The following is a 22,904-nucleotide window of genomic DNA, read 5'->3' on the forward strand; positions in this document are numbered from 1 at the left end:
TCATCAGCAGACTAAGCCACTATCAACGACGGAAGATTCCAAATCAGAACACCAAGTCCTGAACTCTCATGGTTCAAAACCCTCAGGAAGAGGACAGTTTTGCACCATTTACATTTTTATTTTCAGATTAATTTTCCTATCCAAACCATGACCGTCCAGTTTCATTTGCCTTCCTTCCTAATGCCTGAGAGTGTTGTCCTATGGATGTTAATTCAACACATCCAAAAACCCCCAAACACACAGTGTAGCCTAGAAGTCTATAGATCTTATGTCCGTGGCCATAGATGGTCTTAGCAGTTACAACAGCCCGGCACCCCACTCAGGACCCCAGGTACCCTCCACTGTCTCCCATGACCAAAGGCTCAATAGGACATTGCCACGGTGTGCAGTGATGCTTACGAGTATGGGGGGGACCTGACTGTAGTTACGTGACACACCAGACTCCTCACAGAGCCACTGCTGCATCCCTTCATGTGCTGTCATGCTCAGTTGAAGCAGTCCACGAACAAAGTCATGTGTGCCTCGGCCTGAAGGTAGAGACAGCTTTAGAGACCCACAGGAGCGGCTTGGTGGTTTTTTTTTTTTCTTTTTCTATTTTCCTGTGCTCTCTAAAGTGGACCTCATAGAGGTCACCAGTGTCAGGAGGGAAGGCAGAGGTCCAGGTGGAGAGATGCCTTTGTATTTAAGGTGACCACTCTCCTGGCAATCGAGCCTCTGTCCTCACACCAGATCCCACTTTCCTCAGTGGAACTAGCCCCCCAGGACTTGAGAATCTCACCAGCACTTTGTATTTCAAGTCTCTTTCTAGCTCCCCCAAACGCCCCAAACTGTCTGGCTTCTTCAGTGACATATCCCAAACTCAAACTTGTATCCAGCTCAATGAGGGCTTCTTCCTGCTCTGGTGAAAAAAACGGTCCCAGACCATGTTTAGGAGTTGGGTGTGAGCGGCAGAGACCATGTGGGGACACCATGGGGACAGGAGAGCAGAGCTGGGCGGTGAGAACAGGGTGGAGTGGCCGGAATGTTCCGGAAAGGCATTCTCCATGATGACATTTCACACGGGCTCTGTTTTATCTCTGTAGAACGACATCTTGGAGTGGGCCAGGGGCCACTGAGTCCACCACAAGTACTCAGAGACAGATGTGGACCCCCACAGCGCCCATCAAGGCGTCTTCTTCTCCCACATCAGGTGGCTGTTGGTCCACAAGCATCCAGCTGTCATTGATGTCGCTGATCTGCTTGCTGACCCTGTGGTCCAGTTCCAGAGGAAGTGAGTGAATGGATATCAAAGGGACCGTGGGAGGTGAGAAAGCAGAGGGCTGCATCTCCCTCAGCCTCAGCACAGTCCCGCCCCCCCATCCCCAGCTGGGCTCATTCTGAGATTGTCTGTTCATTGATTAAGTCCTGTCCATGTCTGTTTTGAATTTCAGGTTTCATATGTAGTGGGTTTCCGTTAATCCTGGCTTCGTTCCCTCTGACTGGTCTTCCCTGGCTGATTTCATGACATGTGTTTGTTTGCCCTCTCTTCTGCCTGAGCCTCTCTAAGGAGACAGAGGGAGGGGTCCGACTGTATATAGTGACACGCTGGGCTCCAACACAGTTGACTTTATCCAGGTGTCTTGATCTGTTCTCTCCCAGTCCGCCTACTGCCCCATGGAAATGTTGCACTGGTAGGTTACCTGTAAAGAAAGCAGGACCACGTATGGGGTGCTCAAAGCACCCATTGTTGGTTTCTGCGTTGATTTCTGTGGCTACCGCTGCTGACCAGGCCCACACATGCGCACCCCGGGCGCCGGGCCACGGGCCGCCGGCGGCGGTGGAACCGTGAACCGCAATGAGACATGCTAGACCAGATAGCTCCACGTGGGCTTTATTTAAGAAGGGGAAGGGGTAGCCGGCTGGAATGGAAGGGGGAAGAGAAAGAAAGAGAGAGAGGAAAGGAGCGCTGCTCAGTTATATACCGGGGGGGGGGGGGGGGGGGGGGGGTGTGACGTAATTACAGGTAAAGGTGGGCTATGGAATTCTGGGTAAATGGCAGCCGTTGCCTAGGCAACAGACCTATACATTGCTTTGCATGGCGTCACAAGCTTTTCAGGCCTCAGGCCTCAGGTACATACACCCATAGCTCAGAGGTTAAGAGCACTGACTGCTCTTCCAGAAGTACTGAGTTCAAATCCCAGCAACTACATGGTGGCTCACAACCATCTGTAATGGGATTTGATGCCCTCTTATGCTGAAGACAGCAACAGTGTACTCATATATAAAATAAATAAATCGTTTTCTTTCTTCCTTTCTTTCCTCCTTCCTTCCTTCCTTCCTTCCTTCCTTCCTTCCTTCCTTCCTTCCTTCCTTCCTTCCTTCCTTCCTTCCTTTCTTTTTTAAAAATCACCCATGTGTCAGCCAAGTGTGCTTAGTTGACTGCCATTTGCAAGGCAAATCTAGCTTCAACAAGCACATGAAGGAAGGCTGACTATAATGGGGTCAGCAAGAGGAAATCATTCTTCTCCTTCTAGCCGGCCACCACTGTGCTTCCACATACAGTGTTTGTGTTGTCAGGATCTGCAATGGTGGCCATGCCAAGAGCATTTATAAACAGGCTTGTTGCTCCCAAAGCAATGGATTTGTGTGTGACGGGGACAACCTTGGGACCATATCTCCCTCCGGGCTTTCTTTGTAATAACACGGGGACTCAGTGGTTCTTCAAGACCATGCCAGACAGGCTGGAGTCAGCTGGGGACCTTTCAGTCCAGAATCTGTTCAGGTGGAACCTGGGAACAAAAAGGAAGTGTGGTGCAGACTGTCCTTCTGAGCAGAGGCGTGGGAAAGTATTCAGAGGGAGTCGCCCTGATCCGGCCGTGCCCCCACTGGCCGGTGAACAGATTACCAGTGTCTCTATTTCATCATAAAATAGAGTAGCAGTGACAGTCCACACAGGTTTGGGAAGATACCTTGTGAGCAGAAGGATGCTGGCACTCAGTCAGAGCCCGTGCACAGAAGCCACAGTGTCACCCACAGGCAGCTGCTGGCCAGGACACAGGATTGTGCTTTCCTCTCTGCTTCTGTTGTTTCACTGTGAGGTCTCTGCTCTCCCGGTCAAACATACCCAGTGCCAAAAGTCTTAGAGCAGAAACCAACACAGTGTTCTCAGCAGTGATCTGATTTTGTGATTCTGAGTTCTTACCACACAAGTAAATATTAAAAGTCATGGGGCCGGAGACACAGCTTCGTGAGACATATAAACCCATCATGCATGAGGCCGCAGGTTCAATCCTGAGATTGCAAATCTGCCAAGAGAGAAAAGGGGGAGGGGAGGGAAAGAGGGAGAGAGAAAAGTTGTTAGAGCAAAGCACAAGGGAGCAGAATCACCCGCAATCCTACCGCACAAACAGTGCCACTATTAATATCACGCCGTTTCTGTGTTTAGGCATAGATTTGGTGTGATGGCAGTCACACTATGTATGTGATTTTATATCTTGCCTTTAACTTCAGATTACATTATACACATCATTGTCAAAGCCTTCGGGCCAATCCTTCAGTCGAGTGTGTCGCAGTTTATTTACCCAACGCTACCCTTAGATATGTATGCCACTTCCAGTTCTATGATATCAATGATGTCACTATACAATTAGTGATGCTTTGGGGCAATCAACCCTGGGATTGATGTCAAGATCCTGGGAGAGAAGGCGAAGGCTCTTCTGTTTTATTAATGAGACGGAGATGATATAACAGCAGTTATTTCTTAGACTTCTTAGATTTCTTAGACTTCTCCAATCGTTATCCTTAGGAGTGTGATTCAAGATATGTGTTCAGGCAGTACGCACGTCCCAAGGCTATTTCTAAATGTAAACCGAAGAACAAAGACTATTTTGGCAAGTTCCTTGAATAATTATCTGGGAACATCTCTTTCATCACCAGGCCAGTGAGCATCAAAGGGGCCCAGCTGCCAGGAATCGCCCACTCAGATCATCTTTCCACAGGGCGCCTTGAGCGTCTGCTGGAACTAGTGTTGTGGGGATGGCGCTAAAGATTAGCTTCTGTCTTCCCGGATGTATAGAAGGGCATGGAACCTACAGATAGTGAGAAAGATGCTGTAATAAAGAGAAAACGCTGAGAAAGCGCGGAGAACCAGCAACAAGGGCAGGGTGGGGGGTGGGGGGGTTATTGAAGGTCTCAGAAGGAACTGGAAGTGATCAGGATAAGAACCCGTAAGCCAGAGAGGTTAAGCTGTCAAAAGCGTCATCACGGAATATTTAAACATGCTCACACAGTGTGGCCTGTGAGGAAAGTCATACATGGGTATGAATAACAAACTGGAGCCTGAAGTCCCTCCAGCTCCGATTATTTGCTCGGTGTTCTTTCCGTCATGCCTGACTGTTTGAAAGATAGAAAATCACCGTGGGCAAGCACTCTCGTCCTCTGGTAATCATCCAGCTGAGAGAACACAGAGACCCACAATCCCAAATAAGCCTCAGAATCACTGAACTAAACGGACACCCAAGACTCCCAAGACCATGCTACAGCTTGAAGTGTCTCGTGTTCGCGGAACTGGTTTTCCAGTCATGCCAGGCAGGCAGGCCATGTAGATCAGACAGGTTCCTTACGGGAGTCAAAGTCATTGCATGCTGGGGATGAGCTACAAGCGAGTACCTGGTTCCGTCACATCATCTCTCCGTTCTCCTTCTCCGGGGCTGAGAGCCAGGCTCCCCAGCTGGCAGAGGACTGTGCTTTGGGAACACAGTCCTAGGCCTCTCCAAGGACGTCCCTTGGAGACGTCCTTGCTTCCCTCTGAACTTCTCTTGTCCTGCTCTCTGGGACAACAGTCCCTGTCCCACAGCGAAACACTCAGTCTCTGCCCCCTCTTCACTGCCATCCCAGGGTGTGAGGTCCACACAAACACGTGGACCCAGCTAGGAACCTGCAGGGTATTTCTGCGAATATGTTTTAGATCCTCTTGAGTAAATGCCAAGACATGCTATGGCTAGGTTATATGGTAAGGTAATATTTAGTTTTAGAAAAAAATAGCCAAGCTGTCTTCCTGAGTGTCTGTACCATTTTGTGCTCCTGCAGGAGGCAGGTGAGACTCTGCCAGCCTGTATCCTTGCCAGCATCTGATACTGTCACAGTTCCGGACTGAGCCACTCTGATGGATGTGTAGTACCTCATAATCATGTTCTGAGCCTTTACCTGATGACAAATGACTAATGGCCTCTTCCCATGTGCTAATTTTCCACCAGTGATCTCTTCTTAATGAGATGTAATCAGATGGTTGGCACATCTTTACTGGTCTGTACTTTTTTTTTAAAGTACTTATTTTTTATTTGTGTGTATGTCCGTGCAGCACGTGTGTGCAGAGCCTGTGTGTATGTCCGTGCAGCACGTGTGTGCAGAGCCTGTGTGTATGTCCATGCAGCGCGTGTGTGCAGTGCCTGTGTGTGCAGTGCCTGTGTGTATGTCTGTGCAGCGCGTGTGTGCAGTGCCTGTGTGTATGTCTGTGCAGCACGTGTGTGCAGTGCCTGTGTGTATGTCCATGCAGCGCATGTGTGCAGGGCCTGTGTGTATGTCCATGCAGCACGTGTGTGCAGAGCCTGTGTGTATGTCCGTGCAGCGAGTGTGTGCAGAGCCTGTGTGTATGTCCGTGCAGCACGTGTGTGCAGAGCCTGTGTGTATGTCCGTGCAGCATGTGTGTGCAGAGCCTGTGTGTATGTCCGTGCAGCACGTGTGTGCAGAGCCTGTGTGTATGTCCATGCAGCACGTATGTGCAGAGCCTGTGTGTATGTCCGTGCAGCGCATGTGTGCAGAGTCTGTGTGTATGTCTGTGCAGCACATGTGTGCAGAGCCTGTGTGTATGTCCGTGCAGCACGTGTGTGCAGTGCCTGTGTGTATGTCCGTGCAGCAAGTGTGTGCAGAGCCTGTGTGTATGTCCATGCAGCATGTGTGTGCAGTGCCTGTGTGTATGTCCGTGCAGCACGTGTGTGCAGAGCCTATGTGTATGTCCGTGCAGCGCGTGTGTGCAGTGCCTGTGTGTATGTCCGTGCAGCATGTGTGTGCAGTGCCTGTGTGTATGTCCGTGCAGCACGTGTGTGCAGAGCCTGTGTGTATGTCCGTGCAGCGCGTGTGTGCAGAGTCTGTGTGTATGTCTGTGCAGCACGTGTGTGCAGAGCCTGTGTGTATGTCCGTGCAGCGCGTGTGTGCAGTGCCTGTGTGTATGTCCGTGCAGCGCGTGTGTGCAGAGTCTGTGTGTATGTCCGTGCAGCGCATGTGTGCAGAGTCTGTGTGTATGTCTGTGCAGCACATGTGTGCAGAGCCTGTGTGTATGTCTGTGCAGCACGTGTGTGCAGAGCCTGTGTGTATGTCCATGCAGCGCGTGTGTGCAGTGCCTGTGGACAGATGAGGGAAACATCCGATCCTGGAGTGACAGATGGCTGTGAGCTGCCAATGTGGGTGCTGGGAACTGAACCCAAGTTCCCTGCAAGAGGAGCCAATGCCCGTAGCCTCTGAACCATCTCTGCAGTCCCTGCCTATTTTCTTAATCTTAAGTTTTCAGTATCTTAAGTAATCTTGTATATTTTGAAAATCAGTTCTTTATCAGACAAGACTTTTGTAACTATTCCCTCCAGTATCTTTGGTAGAGGAGAACATATCAAGGATAGTATCAGCTTACTGACTCTCCCTCTCTCTGTCCCTCTCTCTCTCTCAGATTATACTTGGGGTTACCCATCAAGTCCAAGGTTTTTAGGTTCAATCCTTTGCCACTTTCAAATAGTTTAACTGTTCTGTATTTTATCTTTATGCCTGTAGCTAAATGTGGATTTTTAATATGAATATGTCTAGCTACTGTAGGACTCTCTGCAGGGAAGGCTGCTCGCGTGTGTTCTATTTCATTGCTTTAACTCCTCTGTTGTACTAAGCTGACTATTTTTGTGGGTGTATTTTTGGACTACATTCTGTTCCATTGATCTGTTAGTCTGTTTCCCTGGGCGCCATACTATCTTTATTACCATAGATATACAGTACATCTTGGAGCCAGATAGTATTAATTCTTCACTTTGTTCTTCTCCTTTAATATTTCGTTAGCTATTCTGTTTTTTCTCATATACAAGCTATAGAATCATTTTTGCAAGTGAGTTGCTGGGCTTTCAGTTGGAATTACCGTGTCCCTGGATCAAACTAGGAAGAACTGGTGTCTTCAAAAATACAAAACCCTCATATCATAAGTATGAGGCATCTTCATTTATTTATCTAACTCTTGGATTTCTTTCATCAGAGTCTTGTCGTTTCCTTCACATGGTGTGTGTGTGTGTGTGTGTGTGTGTGTGTGTGTGTGTGTGTGTGAGTGTGCATACGCATGCGCACAGGAAACTGTAGAAGCCAGAGATCTTGAATCCCCCTGGAACTGGAGTTGCAGACAGTTATGAAGCCACCTACTGTGTGTGTACCAGGAACCATGATCAGAAAGCACTCTTAACTGGTGGGCCATCTCTCTAGGATGTCTGTCTGTCTGTCTGTCTGTCTGTCTCTTGAGGCAGGGCCTTGCTGTAAGCCCAGGTAGCCTGGAGCTTAGGGTCCTATTACCTCAGCTCCCAGAATGCTGGGATTAAAGGCAGCCACCACTGTATCTGGTCTCCTTTTATGATTTTAATATTTTATCATTGCAGTGTCTTTCTTTGATTAGCAGGTTAGTTACACTTAAAAATTTTTTTAGTGGTTGCCCTAAAGTTGATAATGGATAACTAATCTGAGTTCACCTTGAAGATATTCCCATATCACTTGAAGATATTCCCATATCACTTCATGCCTAAAGTTCCGTATTTATTGCAGATCTTTGACTTGCCCCCTCCCATCCCTAATGTCATGGCCCTCAGTCATTTCACTCAGACAAGTAGGGGCTCTACAGACATATAAACGTATACCTGTATAGCAACACACGTAGATGAGAATTCACAAGTAGACATATTTCTGCTCTTATGACTTTGGACATCCTGCTAGACCAATAAAGATGAGAAACTTTTTTTTTAAGATTTATTTATTTATTTTATGTATATGAGTACACTATTGCTCGCTTCAGACACACCAGAAGAGGGCAGAAGATCCCATTACAGATGGTGGTGAGCCACCATGTGGTTGATGGGAATTGAACTCAAGACCTTTAGAAGAGCAGGCAGTGCTCTTAACCACTGAGCCATCTCTCCAGCCCTGGTGTTTTTATTCTTGCCTTCTGGCTTGCTGCAGTGTTTTTCTGTAGTTTTGATTTCCTTTGTCAGCCTGTGTATAGGATTATTTCTCCCCGTCTGCCCGTCTTCTCCCCACCCCCATTTGCTTAGCTTCAGATGCTCTGAGCTTCCTGAGAATTCTGCCATTGCTGCTTCACACCTCTCCCCTGCCTCTCCCTCCTCTTCTGTTGCTCTGTCCCTGCAGCTTGCTACAGATTGTACAGTCGATTCACAGCGCTTGGAGACTCTTTCCCCAGCTGTGCCTACAAATTCTAAGAAGCTCATCAAAGATCTTCATTTCTGCTAGACTGCCATTTCCGGTTTCTGGGAGCCCTTAAGGCTGTGATTGTGATTTCTGACTTTCCAGGTATACTTGCCGTTTGTGCCAAATGCCTATTTTATGCAGCAGGGCACCCAGCCTTGACTTGGTTGCTTTAAATCCCCTCTGTCATCTCTGCTGCGGCTCCGGATGCTGGAGCTACCTCTTCACTCTGTTTGCTTCCAGTACACCTTGTGCGTTTCCTCTTGCCCTGTAGACGTGATGCACTGTGTACAGGTAGAATACAGGCTTGGCTGTTTTTGGTAGTGTAGAGCTGAGGAGTCCGGGAGGAGAGGGCAGTATTCTGTCATTCTGTGACTAGGCCTTTGTCTTAGTGTACCCATGCCCTTGGATTGTGAATATCACAAGCGGTCCTCATTTTTTTTTAGGTCTTTCTTTAAAACAAGGCAGATAGAATGATTTAGAGCAGGACGGTCCCTCCTCATGTATAGAAAGCTATGTCAGCTGGGTGTTTTCCTTCACCCAGGCGCTAACAAGGCTCTGACAGAGTACCAGCATGCCTCCCTCTGTCGCTAGTTCTCCTCAGGGTGGGCATTGTCAAAGAACAGAATGGACTGGTGTATCTAAAAATGTCTCTCTCCAGAGTCTGAAGCAGCAAGCGCGGGGCCAGCAAGGGCCTGCCCAGCTCCTCTGTGTGCATAGTGTAGCTTCCATCTTACTGTTTCTGGGGGACTCCTGAGTGTGGGAACCAGTGGGCCTCTGACTCCTGTGCCTTCTCTTAGGCATTTTTCTATCTGCTGGTTTTCCTTGTCCAACTTTCTTTCTTTTCTTTTCGTTCGTTCCTTTCTTTTGTTCCTTCCTTCCTTCCTTCCTTCCTTCCTTCCTTTGGCTTTTTGGATTTGGTGTTTTTTTTTTTTTTTTTTTTTTTGTTTTGTTTTGTTTTGTTTTGTTTTTTTGAGACAGGGTTTGTGTAGCCCTGGTTGTCCTAGAACTCACTTTGTAGACCAGGCTGGCCTCGAACTCAGAAATCCGCCTGCCTCTGCCTCCCAGAGTGCTGGGATTACAGGTGTGCGCCACCACTGCCTGGCTTCCTTGTCCAACTTTCATGTGATGGTTTTTGTCTTATGTTTGGTTGTCATCTCTTAGAAGTCTGTTAGTCTGTTCTTTTCTTTTCCTTCCTTCCTTTCCTTCCTTCCTTCCTTCCTTCCTTCCTTCCTTCCTTCCTTCCTTCCTTCCTTCCTTCCTTCCTTCCTTCCTTCCTTCCTTTCAAGATTTATTCATACAAGTACACTGCAGCTGTCTTCAGACACTCCAGAAGAGGGCGTCAGATCTTGTTAAGGATGGTTGTGAGCCACCATGTGGTTGCTGGGATTGAATACAGGATGTCTGGAAGAACAGTCAGTGCTCTTAACCGCTGAGCCATCTCTCCAGCCCCAAGCCTGTTCTTTTCTAATGGGAGACAGAAAGGGAATAGATCTGAAAGGGAGGGGAAGGGAGGTGGAGAGGGGCTGAGAGGAGTAGAGGGAGGGAAACTGTAATCAAGGATTTGTTCTATGAGAAAGGAATTTATTTTCAATAGAAGGAAAAAAATAGCTCCATCTTCCGTCTGCACACAAGGACGAGGGAAACATTTTGTGAAGTTCTACCATGGAAACCTAGTCCAAGCTCTTGGAGTTAAAAGTTAGAAAAGCGTCAGGGCGACTTGTGACTAGGTCACTTGGGAGTGTCAGTTCCCTCAGGTATGCCTCCAGCTCACAGAAACTCATCAGGTAAGTCCCAGTTCTCCCACATCAGCACCGGAACCATAGAGGGCCATCAGAAAACATATTTTCAGTGGTCTTAGGAACTCCAACCATAAACTTATTTTCATTACTACGACATGACTTTAATTTTGCTACTGAGCGCAGTCTCAGTTCCTAAGACCACTGGAAATATGTGTTCTGTGACGGTCATGACCTAGCGGTTGGGAACCGCTGCTGTAGAGGCGGTTGTTCCACGTGCTGTAGTGTCCTGACTCTTCCGGTGTCTTCCCAGTGCTTGGAGGCAGTTTGCTCTGCGACCCTGTTTCTCTCACGGGTCTAAGAACTGTCGGGTCTTCAGCCTGTTCAGCTTTTCACTTTGAAACTTCGCATTTGCCTGCACCCCAGGTACATTCCTGTGCTTCGAGCACAGTATGCCCAGGGCAGAGCAGAGCAGTCTGCCATTGGCACCAACCTGTCCTTGCTTCCCTACCTGACCTACGCTGCCTTCAACTTTGAGGATCTCGGTGGGGAAGATGAATCGTCTCGACATGCACAGGCACCCTGGCCCTGTCTTGTCTCTCACGCTAACTCCGCTGCCTTTAATCTCAGTTCCATGTAGGGCTCTTAGGAAATCTGCCTGTCCTGAGTTCATCTACTACAGGTCTTTCCCTACCAATTGTTAGGTTGAGACAGGGTTTCTCTGTATAGCCCTGGCTGTCCTGGAACTCACTCTGTAGACCAGGCTGGCCTCGAACTCAGAAATCTGCCTGCCTCTGCCTCCCAGAGTGCTGGGATTACAGGCGTGCACCACCATTGCTTGGCTTGACAGACTAGTTCTTATTCAGACATTGGCAGTTTTGAAAGACTGGACATATTTGACATTTTGGCGTATTATTTGTATTTTGTGGAAACTGTAGAAATAATCTCCAAAGGAGGCTCAAATAACGACGCATTCAGTCACCTAAATGTGTGCTCGAGGCTTACAGAGAGATGTGGAGAGAGAAGATGGTAGACCATCTCCCAAAGCCACGTGCCCCTCAGCCACCCTTGGCTTTGCACACTGGCTGTTTCATTTGAGTCCTGGGCTGTCCCTACCTCGGGGAACCCAAATTTGGCTCAGCTATAGCCGAACCTAGTTCTCTGACATCCCCTCTGTGAACCTACGGTTTAATCACGGATACCAAGCACCGCGTGCGCACAGCATGTTTTATCCTCACAATGTTTTCCTCACGTGTCCCTTGGCCAGCTCATTAGACACTAACTAGACCGAGCACTCACTGTATCCCAGACACTGCTGAAGAGCCTGGGGACTGAACAGCAAACAAGAGGGCAACATTTGGGGAGACATTTTGTCTTTCTCTCCAGAGCTTCTCAGCTTGGGTCCGGGACGCCAGAGGAGGTCGCTCAGCCAGATGTCTGCCCACTGCCACCCAAGCTTGTTTTCTTTGCCTGGCTCTCCCACAGTTCTATCCCTGCAGAAAATGTTTGTGGTTCCCTGTCCTGTCTGTCTGTCCCTGTGTCTCCACAGCGTCCGTGTCCCCTGCCAGTCACTCTTCCCTTTGCTGCCTTCTCTGCATGGGGCCTCTCCCCTTAGGTCACACTGCTTTCTCAGTCCCATAATGCTTTTCTGCCTTTCCAGCTCGGCACTTATCGGGCTTTTGTCTTCGATGGGCAGATGGAGATCTCTCGCCCTCGCAGAAGTCTCCTCACTTCTCCATCTTGCTTTGACTTAATCTTTCTGAGCATCCCCATGAGTGTAACTGTTTTTTCCTCCTTCGTCTCATGTCTGCGCTGAGGTGGGCAGGCTGTCTTTGGTTTCCCGCCCTGCATCCAGACTCTTGTCACTGTGTCTTCTCCAGGCTCCCCAAAGTCACAGAGAATAAAAAAAGTGCTTCCGCCCTTTGTTTCCCCTGCATCCAGTTCCAGTTGTCAAAGATAAAAATTCTGAATATTTCAGCTCCAAAGACTTAATAAAAATCAACCAAAGTGTATCCTGTGTCTCATTCTTTCTTTCTGTTGACAGTGGGTGGAAGAGGTTAAACTTCCTTTCCTACTGCTATTCAGCACTTGCCCTTTCAAAGGAGATTTCAACCGCTAGAAATAGCCGAATTATCCAAGTGCAGAACAGCGGTGATTCAGCGCCCAGGTTACAGCCTCAGGACAAAAGCTTTCCTCTAAGTGGTTCAAAACGTCAGCAGAAGTCAGTGTGCCAGACAATTCAACAGCTTGTTTTGACTTTTAAGACATTTCTAAGTCAAAATGTCACTTGTCTTTCTCTAAGCGTAGGAGGTACTTTCCTACTGGAGCTTTGGGAGAATGTGTGTGTGTGTGTGTGCGTGCGTGTGCGTGTGCATGCATGGTGTGTATGTGTGCATACATGGTATGTGTATGTATGTGTGTGTGTGCCCATGATGTATGGGTCTGTGTTCATGATGTATGTGTGCACACATTGTTTATATATGTCCATGTGTGTGTCCATGGTGTGTGGGTCAGTGGGTCTGTGTTCATGATGTGTGTGTGTGTGTCCATGGTGTATGGGTCTGTGTTCATGATGTGTGTATGTGTACGCATGATATGTGTGTGTGTGTGTGGATGGAATATGTGTGCATGTGTGAGCATCAACAGCATTAGTAGTCACTTTTCTTTCCCCACATTGATCCTCTATTTCTGTGTGTAAGAAATTCCCCTGGAAAAATTGAGAAAGTGCGTTCCACCACAGCATGGGAGACAGTCTTCACCAGGAATCAGGGAAGGTAGCCCTGCAGTCTGTGAGGCATTGTCTTGATGTCATTGTTGATATCAGTAAGGGTATCTTCGTGCATCCTGACCCACTTCGGTTGCCAATGATAACCTCATTTGTTAATTCTGTACTTGCATTTGCTCCTTACACAGATAGTTCTGACCTGTTCAATGACTTCGCCATGCAGATGAAGGGAGACTCTGGCCCTGAGCCATGAATACCCCAACTCTCCACTGCTTTGATTAACCAAGTCAAAACAATAAGTGATTGTTTCCACTAAGCTATTCTCTTTCAATAAATTCTTTCCAGACTAAAGAGGGATTAATATTTAGTCTAGCTTGGATATTTTCTTGGAATGCAAAATCCTTCCAGGCAGGTGTTAGCTCTAACTCTTCAGGCAAAGATTTTTTAACAACATTCACAAGAGGCTTTATTTATACCTTCATTATTTTCTGAGAAGTTAGATGCGGATGGGTGAAGTGGCTCAGCGGGTAAAGACCCTTACTGGTAAGCCTAGTTTTGATCCACGGTACCCTGGAGAGAAGAAGGAGAGAAACGGCTCCTGAGAGCTAACTATTGGTCACCATAAAGAGGGCAAAGAGAGGTCAGCATCCATCACATTTATGCTTGAGAAGACCTCCTTCCCAGGCCATTGTTGTGTGGACGCGTGGCAGGGGATGCAGAATGGACCAACTACCCTGAGGCTGAACTGCCCTCAGATGTTGCTGCTGCTCTCCATCACCTGGTGCACCGAGCGCTTCAGAAGGTGGCTACTCTCCCAGGAGCTCGGAGCCCAGCATTACAGAGCAGTGTCCTAAATGTTCAGCCCTGGGCTTCCATCTGTCCAGGCTCAGGCTGATCTCGGAGTCCACCTCCCTTTGCTCTGCTGCCTGAAGGTTCTACTGTTTGTCTGTGTGTCGCTTGTTGTAAGAGTGTGGGTTTGTTTACTATCCTGTCCAGGGTCAGCCTGAGCCAAGGCACACTTGTCTGAACCTTGGGATCATGGTTCAGCCTCCCGGCCTCCTCCCCAGTAGTCAAAGACCCATGCTTTGGAGCAATATCGAATCCTGGGTGAAAAGGATCTCTTGAGCCCTCTTTAGGGATCAAAAGTGTGTTTGTTCTTTTGTTTATGTTTTTGGTTTTTTCCTTCTTCTATATCTTCTTCAACAACTTACTGCCTTCCTAGGCATAGTTTTTTTTTTTCTTTCTCTTTTTTTAATCCCTTCTCCAGACCTGATTTATTGCTTGCCTAACTCAATATTCTTTTGTCTCGTAGCAGAAGCCAGGCTTTCTACCTTTCCTGGGCAGTGTTTGACTTTTGCCTCGCAGCAGACAGCTCTGGGAGAGAAGGCAGGGTTTCTCACCGGCCCCTAGCACTGCACTGACCACCCCTGCGGGTGTATGCAGCAAAGGGCAGGTGTGGTCTCATATCCTGTTCCCAACTTGTTCTCATGAGCCCCGAGTGGGGCTCCATAGGAAGGAGTTAAGAGTAAGGCCACACTCTGCCTTTTGCTGGAAAAATATTTCACAGCCACAAAATCTTGCCTCCTGGGCCTCGTGAGCTTCTGGCCCTTCGACCCAGACTCTCCATTCAGCGGCAGTTACCTTAGTGTCTGTGCTTCATGCTTCCTAACGAATCAAGCTAAGACAAAGCCAGGAGCGTCGTAGAGAAGTTGTTTTTCAACACAACTTGCAGGACGGCCCACGTGGCTAAGAGACTAACAGGCTCACCGTAAAGCAGCCCATCTCAGCACATCTTAGTCTTTCCAAGAAATGATTTGGGAGGTTAATCATGTCAGCTAGTTTTTGTTAATACTAAATGACTCTGGGCTCCCTTTTAGAATGGAAAGGATGTGCTTATGTGCGTATTTGTGAACTTCAAGTGTATTTTCTCTCTTCAGCTGGAAGCCACATGATTGCGGAGACCCTTTGTCGGTTGACAGTTGAAGTGAAAATATTGTCTCTAAAAGTGAGCTTGTTGATAGCTGTTCCCATACCCCAAATGGATATTTAGATTAGCCACCTGCAGGCTGTCATGTCAGAGCTCCTGGGAGCTTTCCCTTCTGTTATAAGATTTTCCACTCCTCCGTCCCATGGTATTCTGTTATAGCTCATCAAATGTGTCAAAGGGAGACTAGGTTGAGCTATCTGGGGGTTTGTTTGGCTCACTATACACAGGAAAACTGAAGAAGCTGATCCTTGTCTGAGTAAGGCCGGGCACAAGTGTCAGTCATCTTCTTTTGTCTTGTCTTCTCTTCTCTTCTCTTCTCTTCTCTTCTCTTCTCTTCTCTTCTCTTCTCTTCTTCCTTCTCCTCTCCTCTCTCCTCCTCTCCTCTCCTCTCCTCTCCATTCCTCTCCTCTCTTCTCCTTTTCTCTCCTCTCCTCTCTTCTCCTTTTCTCTCCTCTCTTCTCCTTTTCTCTCCTCTCCTCTCTTTTCTTCCTCTTCTTCTTGTTTCTGCCTCTTCTGCCTCCTCCTTCTCCTCCTCCTCTTCTAAATTTTATACAAAAATGTCCCCAAACAAGGAGCAGCCCTCAACCAAGAGGCCATGTTCTGACACACGCTTTGTGAGTAGCAACAGGAGTAGACACCCTGGAAGCATACCCTTTAGCTGTCACATGGTCACGGAAGGCAACCCACAAGTGCTGCCAGCTGCCACATGACCTCCCACATCCTGGAGGCATTCTGAAGGTCAGAGGACAGACTCACAGTGTGAGACTAGGTGAGAACATGAAATCACAAACTGTATGCAGTTGTAAAATGCCTGAAGCAAAGACAGAACTATCAACGGGTTAGTCCTGGGACAGTGGTTCGCTTAATCAGTCCATACAGTGAGGCAGCTGCAGATGTGAGCCGCAGCTCCAGATGAAAGCATCTGTCTGTCTGTTCTCTCTTTGAGATTCTGTTTGCACAGTGATATAAATAACAATGGTGGTGATAGCTCCCTTCCAAAGTGGATGAATACATTACTGAATACAGGTGAAATTCCAAAGGAGGTGAGCATGAAATGTCTTGTGCTTTTGACTGCGTGTGTAGCACTATAGCATAGCTATTCCACTTAGAAAAGCTTAGGTTCTAAACGATTGTATGGGTTTTTACTCAAGACCCAATCTTACTTCATAGCCCACCAAGATTTGAACTCATGGTCCTCCTGACTCGTCTTGCCCAGTTCTAGGATCATAAACACGTACCACCACACCCAGCTTCTATTTCTATTTTTTCCTCCTTAAAAATTAACTCTTCCTTTAAAAAATATTTATTTTTAATTATACGTATAAATAAGTAGTTGGACACATGAGCTTCTCAGTAGGTGTCAGAGACATCGGATCCCCCTGGATCTGGAGTTACAGGTGGTTGTGAGGCATCCAGAGTGGGTGCTGGGAGCTGGACTTGTTTCCTCTGCAAAAGCAATACATGGTCTTCATTACTGAGCCATACTGCAGCCCCCAACATTCCATTTCTTAAAAATCATCCCGAATGACTAAGATCCACTTAAGCTACTGATGTCCAGATACATTTTCATAGCTAAAAGCATCAGAGGTTCCAAGAAAGCTTTACATCTAAGAGTGTGCTTCCCTTCCTTCCTGGTACTGAGTGTGCCTTCCTCAGTGTGGACCTCTCTCTGCTGGAACCCAGAGCCTGGGTCCTGACAGCCCTAACCAGCTAGCTTTGAGCACATGAATATGCCGATTAAAAAGGCAAGCAACAGTGACAAGAGGAAGATTTCGATGGGACCACATTAGGAAGAGATCTAGGGATGGCCTCCCCAACCGGGGAATTGTCACAATACTTTAAATAGAGTGCAGAAGAATGACCGCTCAGCAGTCCTGGTCAAGGTGTGGTCCTGCCCTTAACTGACACACCGTCATCTCAGAACCTGACTCCTGGTCTGTCCCACAGATTGACAGCACTTTGTGAAATCTCTTTCTGAGAGACAAGTTCTTCCCCAGGAGGGCACCAGACTTCAAATCTCTCTCTTTCCCAGGATGAGAGTGCTGATGAAACCCTAGTTCCTTGGGGAATTTTTAGTTACTGTCTCAAAAGTCTAATGGCTGAAGAAAAACACACGGGTGTCTTTCATGGGTGTCTCTTCTCAATGCCTGCGCTCCTGTGGGGATGCCCTCACCTTCATGCCATCTGACCACGTGCTATTCTGTTGCTTTGAGGGCCTGGATGTGTAGCTCTCAGCCCCTGGAGCTAAACCTGGCTTCAGTCAGTCAAGTCATCCCCTGGCTCCATCTTAAACTCCCTCCTGGATGCTTGGCCTTCACCAGCACCAACGTGGCATAGGCCACCAGCACCAACATGGCACAGGCCACCACCACCAACGTGGCACAGGCCACCAGCACCAACGTGGCACAGGCCACCAGCACCAACGTGGCATAGGCCATGATCATTCATTGCTGCTGACATTTGCGGTGACCTCAGCAGGGTTCTCTCTTCATTTTGCCTCTCCCCACCTCTATCATAATTCACTCTTTGTCTTAGATTTTCTTTCCTTATTGTGCCATAGGCTCCTTGCAACATACAGCATTATGCCCTGCTTGACAAGTTTGAAAGATTATTTCTATTTTTGTTTCCATCCTAAGCATATGACACTTTTTAGCAGTGTTTTGACAGATATTCACTGCTTTTATACGGTTCAGACTGAAAATGTGCTAATATTCATAAAATATTTCAGACTGAGTACAAACCCTGGGGCCACACTGCTGAGTAGCCAGTGGTGTGTGGCTGCTAGCACCATCTGCCATGGTGGGCAGTGTGGGCATCCCAAACTCTATTCTGTTCATGCCTGTGGCCATTTTCAGTGAAGTCTTGTGGGTCTTATACCGTGAGCAGTAAGTAAAGACACACGCATGAAGAACAGCGAGAGACTCCACCACCACCACCAGTCTGCACATGAAAGTGTTACTGAAAATCTTGGAGAGACCCCACGTTGGGCTCCAGATGATAAGAGGGAAATGGGAGTTGCCCCTTTGGGTTCTTAGTCTCCTTAATAAATAAAATTTAAAGCAGAACCCCAAGGGCCAGACTTTGAGAGGAAAGTACCAGGGTGTGCAAACTGTGAATGTTAGCAGTTGCTGGAAGGAGGGAGACAGAGGAGAGAAAGAGACATGCCTTTTGATGCAGGCTGGCATGTTCATCCATGGAAGTCAGCACACAGTATCATGACTTAGCGGCAGGCAGGCTTACCAGAGCTGCACGGGTGAGTAAACAGAGGGCAGGGTCCCTCACGAAGGGAATAATTACTCCTTCCATCCCTTTAACATGGCTTTAGGCGATTTAGCCTCCTTAAAGGGTTGTCTTTTGTCCATGTGATCAGCAGGCCCATCTGGATTGACTCTTAATGGAGGATACAGCAGTGTATAATGTTCTATTCTCTGGAGCAGTTCGTGATGTCATATCTTCTCCCAGGACCAAAGACAGATTCCATTAGAGAAGGTCCATCCTGGAAGTTCTTTAAGGCTCCTGTAACATTGATCTATTAATTGGGGAGACCCTAATGTCACTTAGGAGGTGAGCTAAAATCTGGGAACAGATTATAATCCACTTCATGGAAATTCAGAGATCCAGCCCCAAAGCTGACCACCAGGGGGAGTTCATGCCTGGACTGGGGTCTCAATGACCCAGATAGAAAGTCTAGACTAGTGGTTCTCAACCTGTGGGTTTCATCCTGCTTATTAGATCTTTACATTGTGATTCGTAACAGTAGTAAAAAATACAGTTATAACATACCAATGAAATGATTTTATGGTTGGGGGTCACCACAAGAGGAACTGAATTAAAGAGTCGAAGCATTGGGAAGGTGCAGAGCTGGTGTTCTATGTGGAAATGCTCGTTTAGGAGAGGAGAGAGAACAAGAATCCAAGCACCAGAGTCTACTCTGGCCTCCAGCAAGGACCTTCCCATGTCCTCTGCTCTCTGAGACCTCGCCTTAAGCTGCCGAAACAGTTTTCTATCTTCTGTTCTCATCAAAGTGACACTCTGAGATGATTTCATCAGAAGCTGACGGACTGCCTGACGGCAAGGACCAAAGTGGATGGAAGTCCTTGCAGAAGTTTTATGCGATGACGTTCCTTCTCCTGTCTATGCTTTTCTTTAGGAGCCAAGTCCGCCCTTCTGTCAACTCCTTTTGTATGTGTGCATGTGAGGGGCTGGGGAGGGAGCCCAGATCTTGCTGGGCAAGGGTCTATCATGGAGCTACACACCCAATCCCATCAATAAAACCTGCTTCTGTAAGTGTTTAAATTCCTTTAATGTGGGCTTACATGGTCCTTACTTGGTCTGTTTCCAAACAGCATAAAATCATTGTTGTCCTTGTTAACAGGGATTACTGAATTTTTTTTTCACATACCCTGACATGTGGCCTTGGAGAGCTTTGGCTAACCACAGGGACTAGGGAATGGCCCAGGCAAGTTGCAGAGTGCCCTGAGAGCTGTAGCCTGCCGAGGCTCTCATCTGTGTGGTTACCCGGCGCAATGCCTACAGGAGGCAGGGGGCTCCTAGTAGAGGCCCACTGTCTGGAGAGCTGACATAATTCAGCCTTGAGAATGAAAATTCACCCTCCTCTCTTGCTTGTCTTAAAGACATGTTTCACAGGCTCATAAATTTTAAAAATTAAAAAGAGTGTGGGCAAACTCCCTTCTGAGGGAGAGAATGCCTCATTATGAAAGAGATCTCAGTTGAATTCTTAAGCTTAGTAGGGATTACAGGGGATGAAAGAGAAGCCAGAACTGCCCCCGTCTGCTGGCAGCTGGGGGTGAACCTCTCAGGTTTTCTCAGGACTGGCACTGAGCACATCTCTCTGTACACTGCCCGTTTCCTATCAGACAAGTGCGACATGCAGATAAGAATGGGGGCTGAGGTAATGCGATTTTCCAGAGCATGCTTCTACTCAACGGACACGCACAGCCTGCTGCCATCTGGCTCCCTCGTAAACGGCTCTTAGCTGCTTCCTTGCTGAAGAACATCACCAGTGATTACCATCAAGAGATCGAAAGGAACTCTGTGTGTGTGTGTGTGTGTCTGACAAGTTTGCCTACCTGTGTGTATCTGTGTGTCTGCCTGTGTGTGTGCATGTGTGTGTGCATGTGTGTGTCTGTGTGTGTGTGTCTGTGGGTCTGTCTTTCCTAATGGACAGAACTTGACCTTGTTTATTTAATCTAAAATATTGCACATAAAGATTTTTCTTTTTTGTCTTTTTTTTTCTTTTTAAGGCTATAATTTGATTACACAATTTCTTCCTTTTCCTCCTTCTGACCCTTCCCATACACCCTCCATACTCTTTGACAAGTTCGTGCTCTCTCTCTCTCTCTCTCTCTCTCTCTCTCTCTCTCTCTCACACACACACACACACACACACACACACACACACTCACACTAATTGCTATTGCATGGAGTTTTAAGTTCTGCTCAGTTAAGAACTTGGAGTTTGTAATGAACCATTCGCTCACTTTGCATCAGTGTTTGCTCAAACGAGAGGCTGGATCACGTCGTGACTAGTTAACTTTAGGGCAGGTGTGGAATAATGAGAGTCTTAAAGCTGCAAGGATTCTCCTCTGCAGGATTCTCCTCTGCAGGTAACCTGCTTCTCCTTGGACGTGCTGGCAGGCCCCTGCATGGCAAACAGGACATAGTAGTATTTCAATGTGACAAAGAGCACGGCTCACCATTTAGGGAACCCAGCCACAGAACCCATCTGTGACCAGAAACAAGGCAAAACTCCTGTTAGAGCATGCTAGAGAGCAGTGGCTGCTGGGAAGGCCCACGCGGTGTTCCCAGCCATCGGTGTCGCCATTTACTTCACCAGTGAAAATGTATTTCCTTCCTGTAAGTACAAACTCTGAAGGTGAGGTGACTGGAAATGGAAATAGTGTTGTAGCAGATCTGATTCAGGAGCTATCTGGTCCAATGTTAACTAAGCTGGCTGCAGGGGAGTTTCCTCATTACGGCGTCTCATGTGTTAATGAATTTTCCCCAAGACTTTGTTTGTTTGTTTATTAAGAAATAAAACAAACTTGCAAACCCCCTAGAGCTCACCGAGAATCTGTATGTTCTTCATCTGCACACAAATTGGACATTCTCAGATCTCTGGTTTTCAAATTCTTCACATATTAAGAGAAGGGAATTCAAAGGGGACAGAGATAATACAAGGTGGGAACGCCGGCAAACGGAAGTAGCAGTTTGTCCATGTATATGTGATAGCAAGGGTCAACAAGATCTGCTCAGCAGGGGCTGGAAGAGATGGCTCAGTGACAAAAAGCATCTTCAATGTGGACTCAATGCCAGTCACTCTCCAGAGAGCATACAAGCTGTCAGTGCAGGATGGGGGCCGCGAAGCCATCACCCTTCTGCATCAGGACAGGGACCGCTAAGCCATCGCCCTTCTGCATCAGGAGCATGCTTCTCCGTTTGCCAGCAAGCAGGTCAGCACTGCTGGGCTACCCAGCCTCTGATGTGTAAGCCAGTCTGATCAATCTCTCTTAATAACTTATACATTCTATAGGTTCTGCTCCTCTAGAGGATTCTGTCTAATAATTCAGCTTTAGACTCTCATGACCATCTAAGGTTGAGGTTTGTATTTAGGTAAGAAAAGTGAACAATAATATTATGTATATACATATGTATACATACATATATGCATATTGTATTGTAATATGTATTGTATAACTATGCAATTATATAATGTATAATACTGTATTGTATATTATAATATTATTATATAATGTATATATACATATAAACATACATATTACATAATACATATATGATATGATATAATACTATTATATATACAAATATATTTGTGTATGTATATTATATATATGGTGTGTGTGTGTGTGTGTGTGTGTGTATCTATAGGGGCAGGTTCTCATTATATAGCCTAGATTGGCCTTTCAGACTTAGTTTAGTTCAGACTGGTCACGAACTCGTGACTCTTCAGCCAGAGTCTCCCAAGTGCTAGGATTACAGGTGTGTGCTAACATCCCTACTCATAAACATTTATTTTTATGTGATTGAGCATGTCAACTTTCAGTTAGCAGGAAAACCTTGGGGCCTTGGCGTTGTCATGCCAAAGGCCACAAGAATGCAGGTGATCACAGCACAGGTATACCTAGCAACGTGAGCTTCCGCAATTTGGAAGAATGGTGCAACTTGAACACAGGAACAGAACCCATGTGACATGTATGAAGGGTACGCCTCTAAACATGGGATGGGGTGGTCATGCTAGACGGCCTGTTGACCTTTGCCCACCCACATGACCAGTGCAGCAGGAGTAGGCTGATGGATCCTGAAGGCAGATCAGATGCCGCACTGGCCCTGAACCCTGGGAGCCTGGCCGGCTGTGTGCCACTAACAGAGGTGGCGGGGTTGCTTGGCTGTGGACCCTCCAGCACATGATCTTTACATATGTAGGGTAGAAAAATCAGGGGAAACACGCACACGCCACTATCTAGTGTCAGCACAATTATTTCCTGCTTTTTTTTAACCACTGAAGAAATTGGAGATAACAATCTCATTTTTTAAAAGGATCAGACTTTAAATTGAATTAAATTTCTTCTGTAATCCCCAAACAAAGCAAATCACAGTTAAAAATGCACCATCATCAAAGAAAACAATAGTTTTACTACAAATGCACTCCCTTGAGGATCAGATCTCTCTGACAATACGATTAGAGTCGTAGCTTTTGCCCCCTAGAAAAGTGGCAATCTACAAATGAATTGCATTCGATTTCACGGGTCCCAGACTAAGAGGAACAGTTATATCTTTTCCTGCGGTGATCAGTTTATGCCAGGAAGGTCTCAAGGTCGCTGTGCATCCAAGACTAACTTCGAATCCATGATCCTCGGTCCTAGCTCCCCCAAGTTCTGGAATTATAGGCGTAAACAGTCCCGTGTCTCAAGAAAATAGACTCTGTGTCCTGAACCTCTTT

At 47.1% G+C, this 22,904-nt stretch overlaps 1 protein-coding gene across 1 annotated transcript in view; it reads left to right on the forward strand.

Annotated features, from left to right (window-relative positions):
* Positions 1 to 969: 969 nt before the first annotated feature.
* Scd5 (stearoyl-CoA desaturase 5) overlaps positions 970 to 22,904 on the forward strand; it is a 34,288-nt gene continuing 12,353 nt past the window's right edge. Inside the window, 2 exon segments of the mRNA XM_052198834.1 lie at positions 970 to 996; positions 1,083 to 1,270. Coding sequence (XP_052054794.1) covers positions 970 to 996; positions 1,083 to 1,270 — 215 coding nt within the window.

Source organism: Apodemus sylvaticus, chromosome 11 (genome assembly GCF_947179515.1).
Source record: "Apodemus sylvaticus chromosome 11, mApoSyl1.1, whole genome shotgun sequence".
In the NCBI taxonomy this organism is placed as follows: Eukaryota; Metazoa; Chordata; class Mammalia; order Rodentia; family Muridae; genus Apodemus; species Apodemus sylvaticus.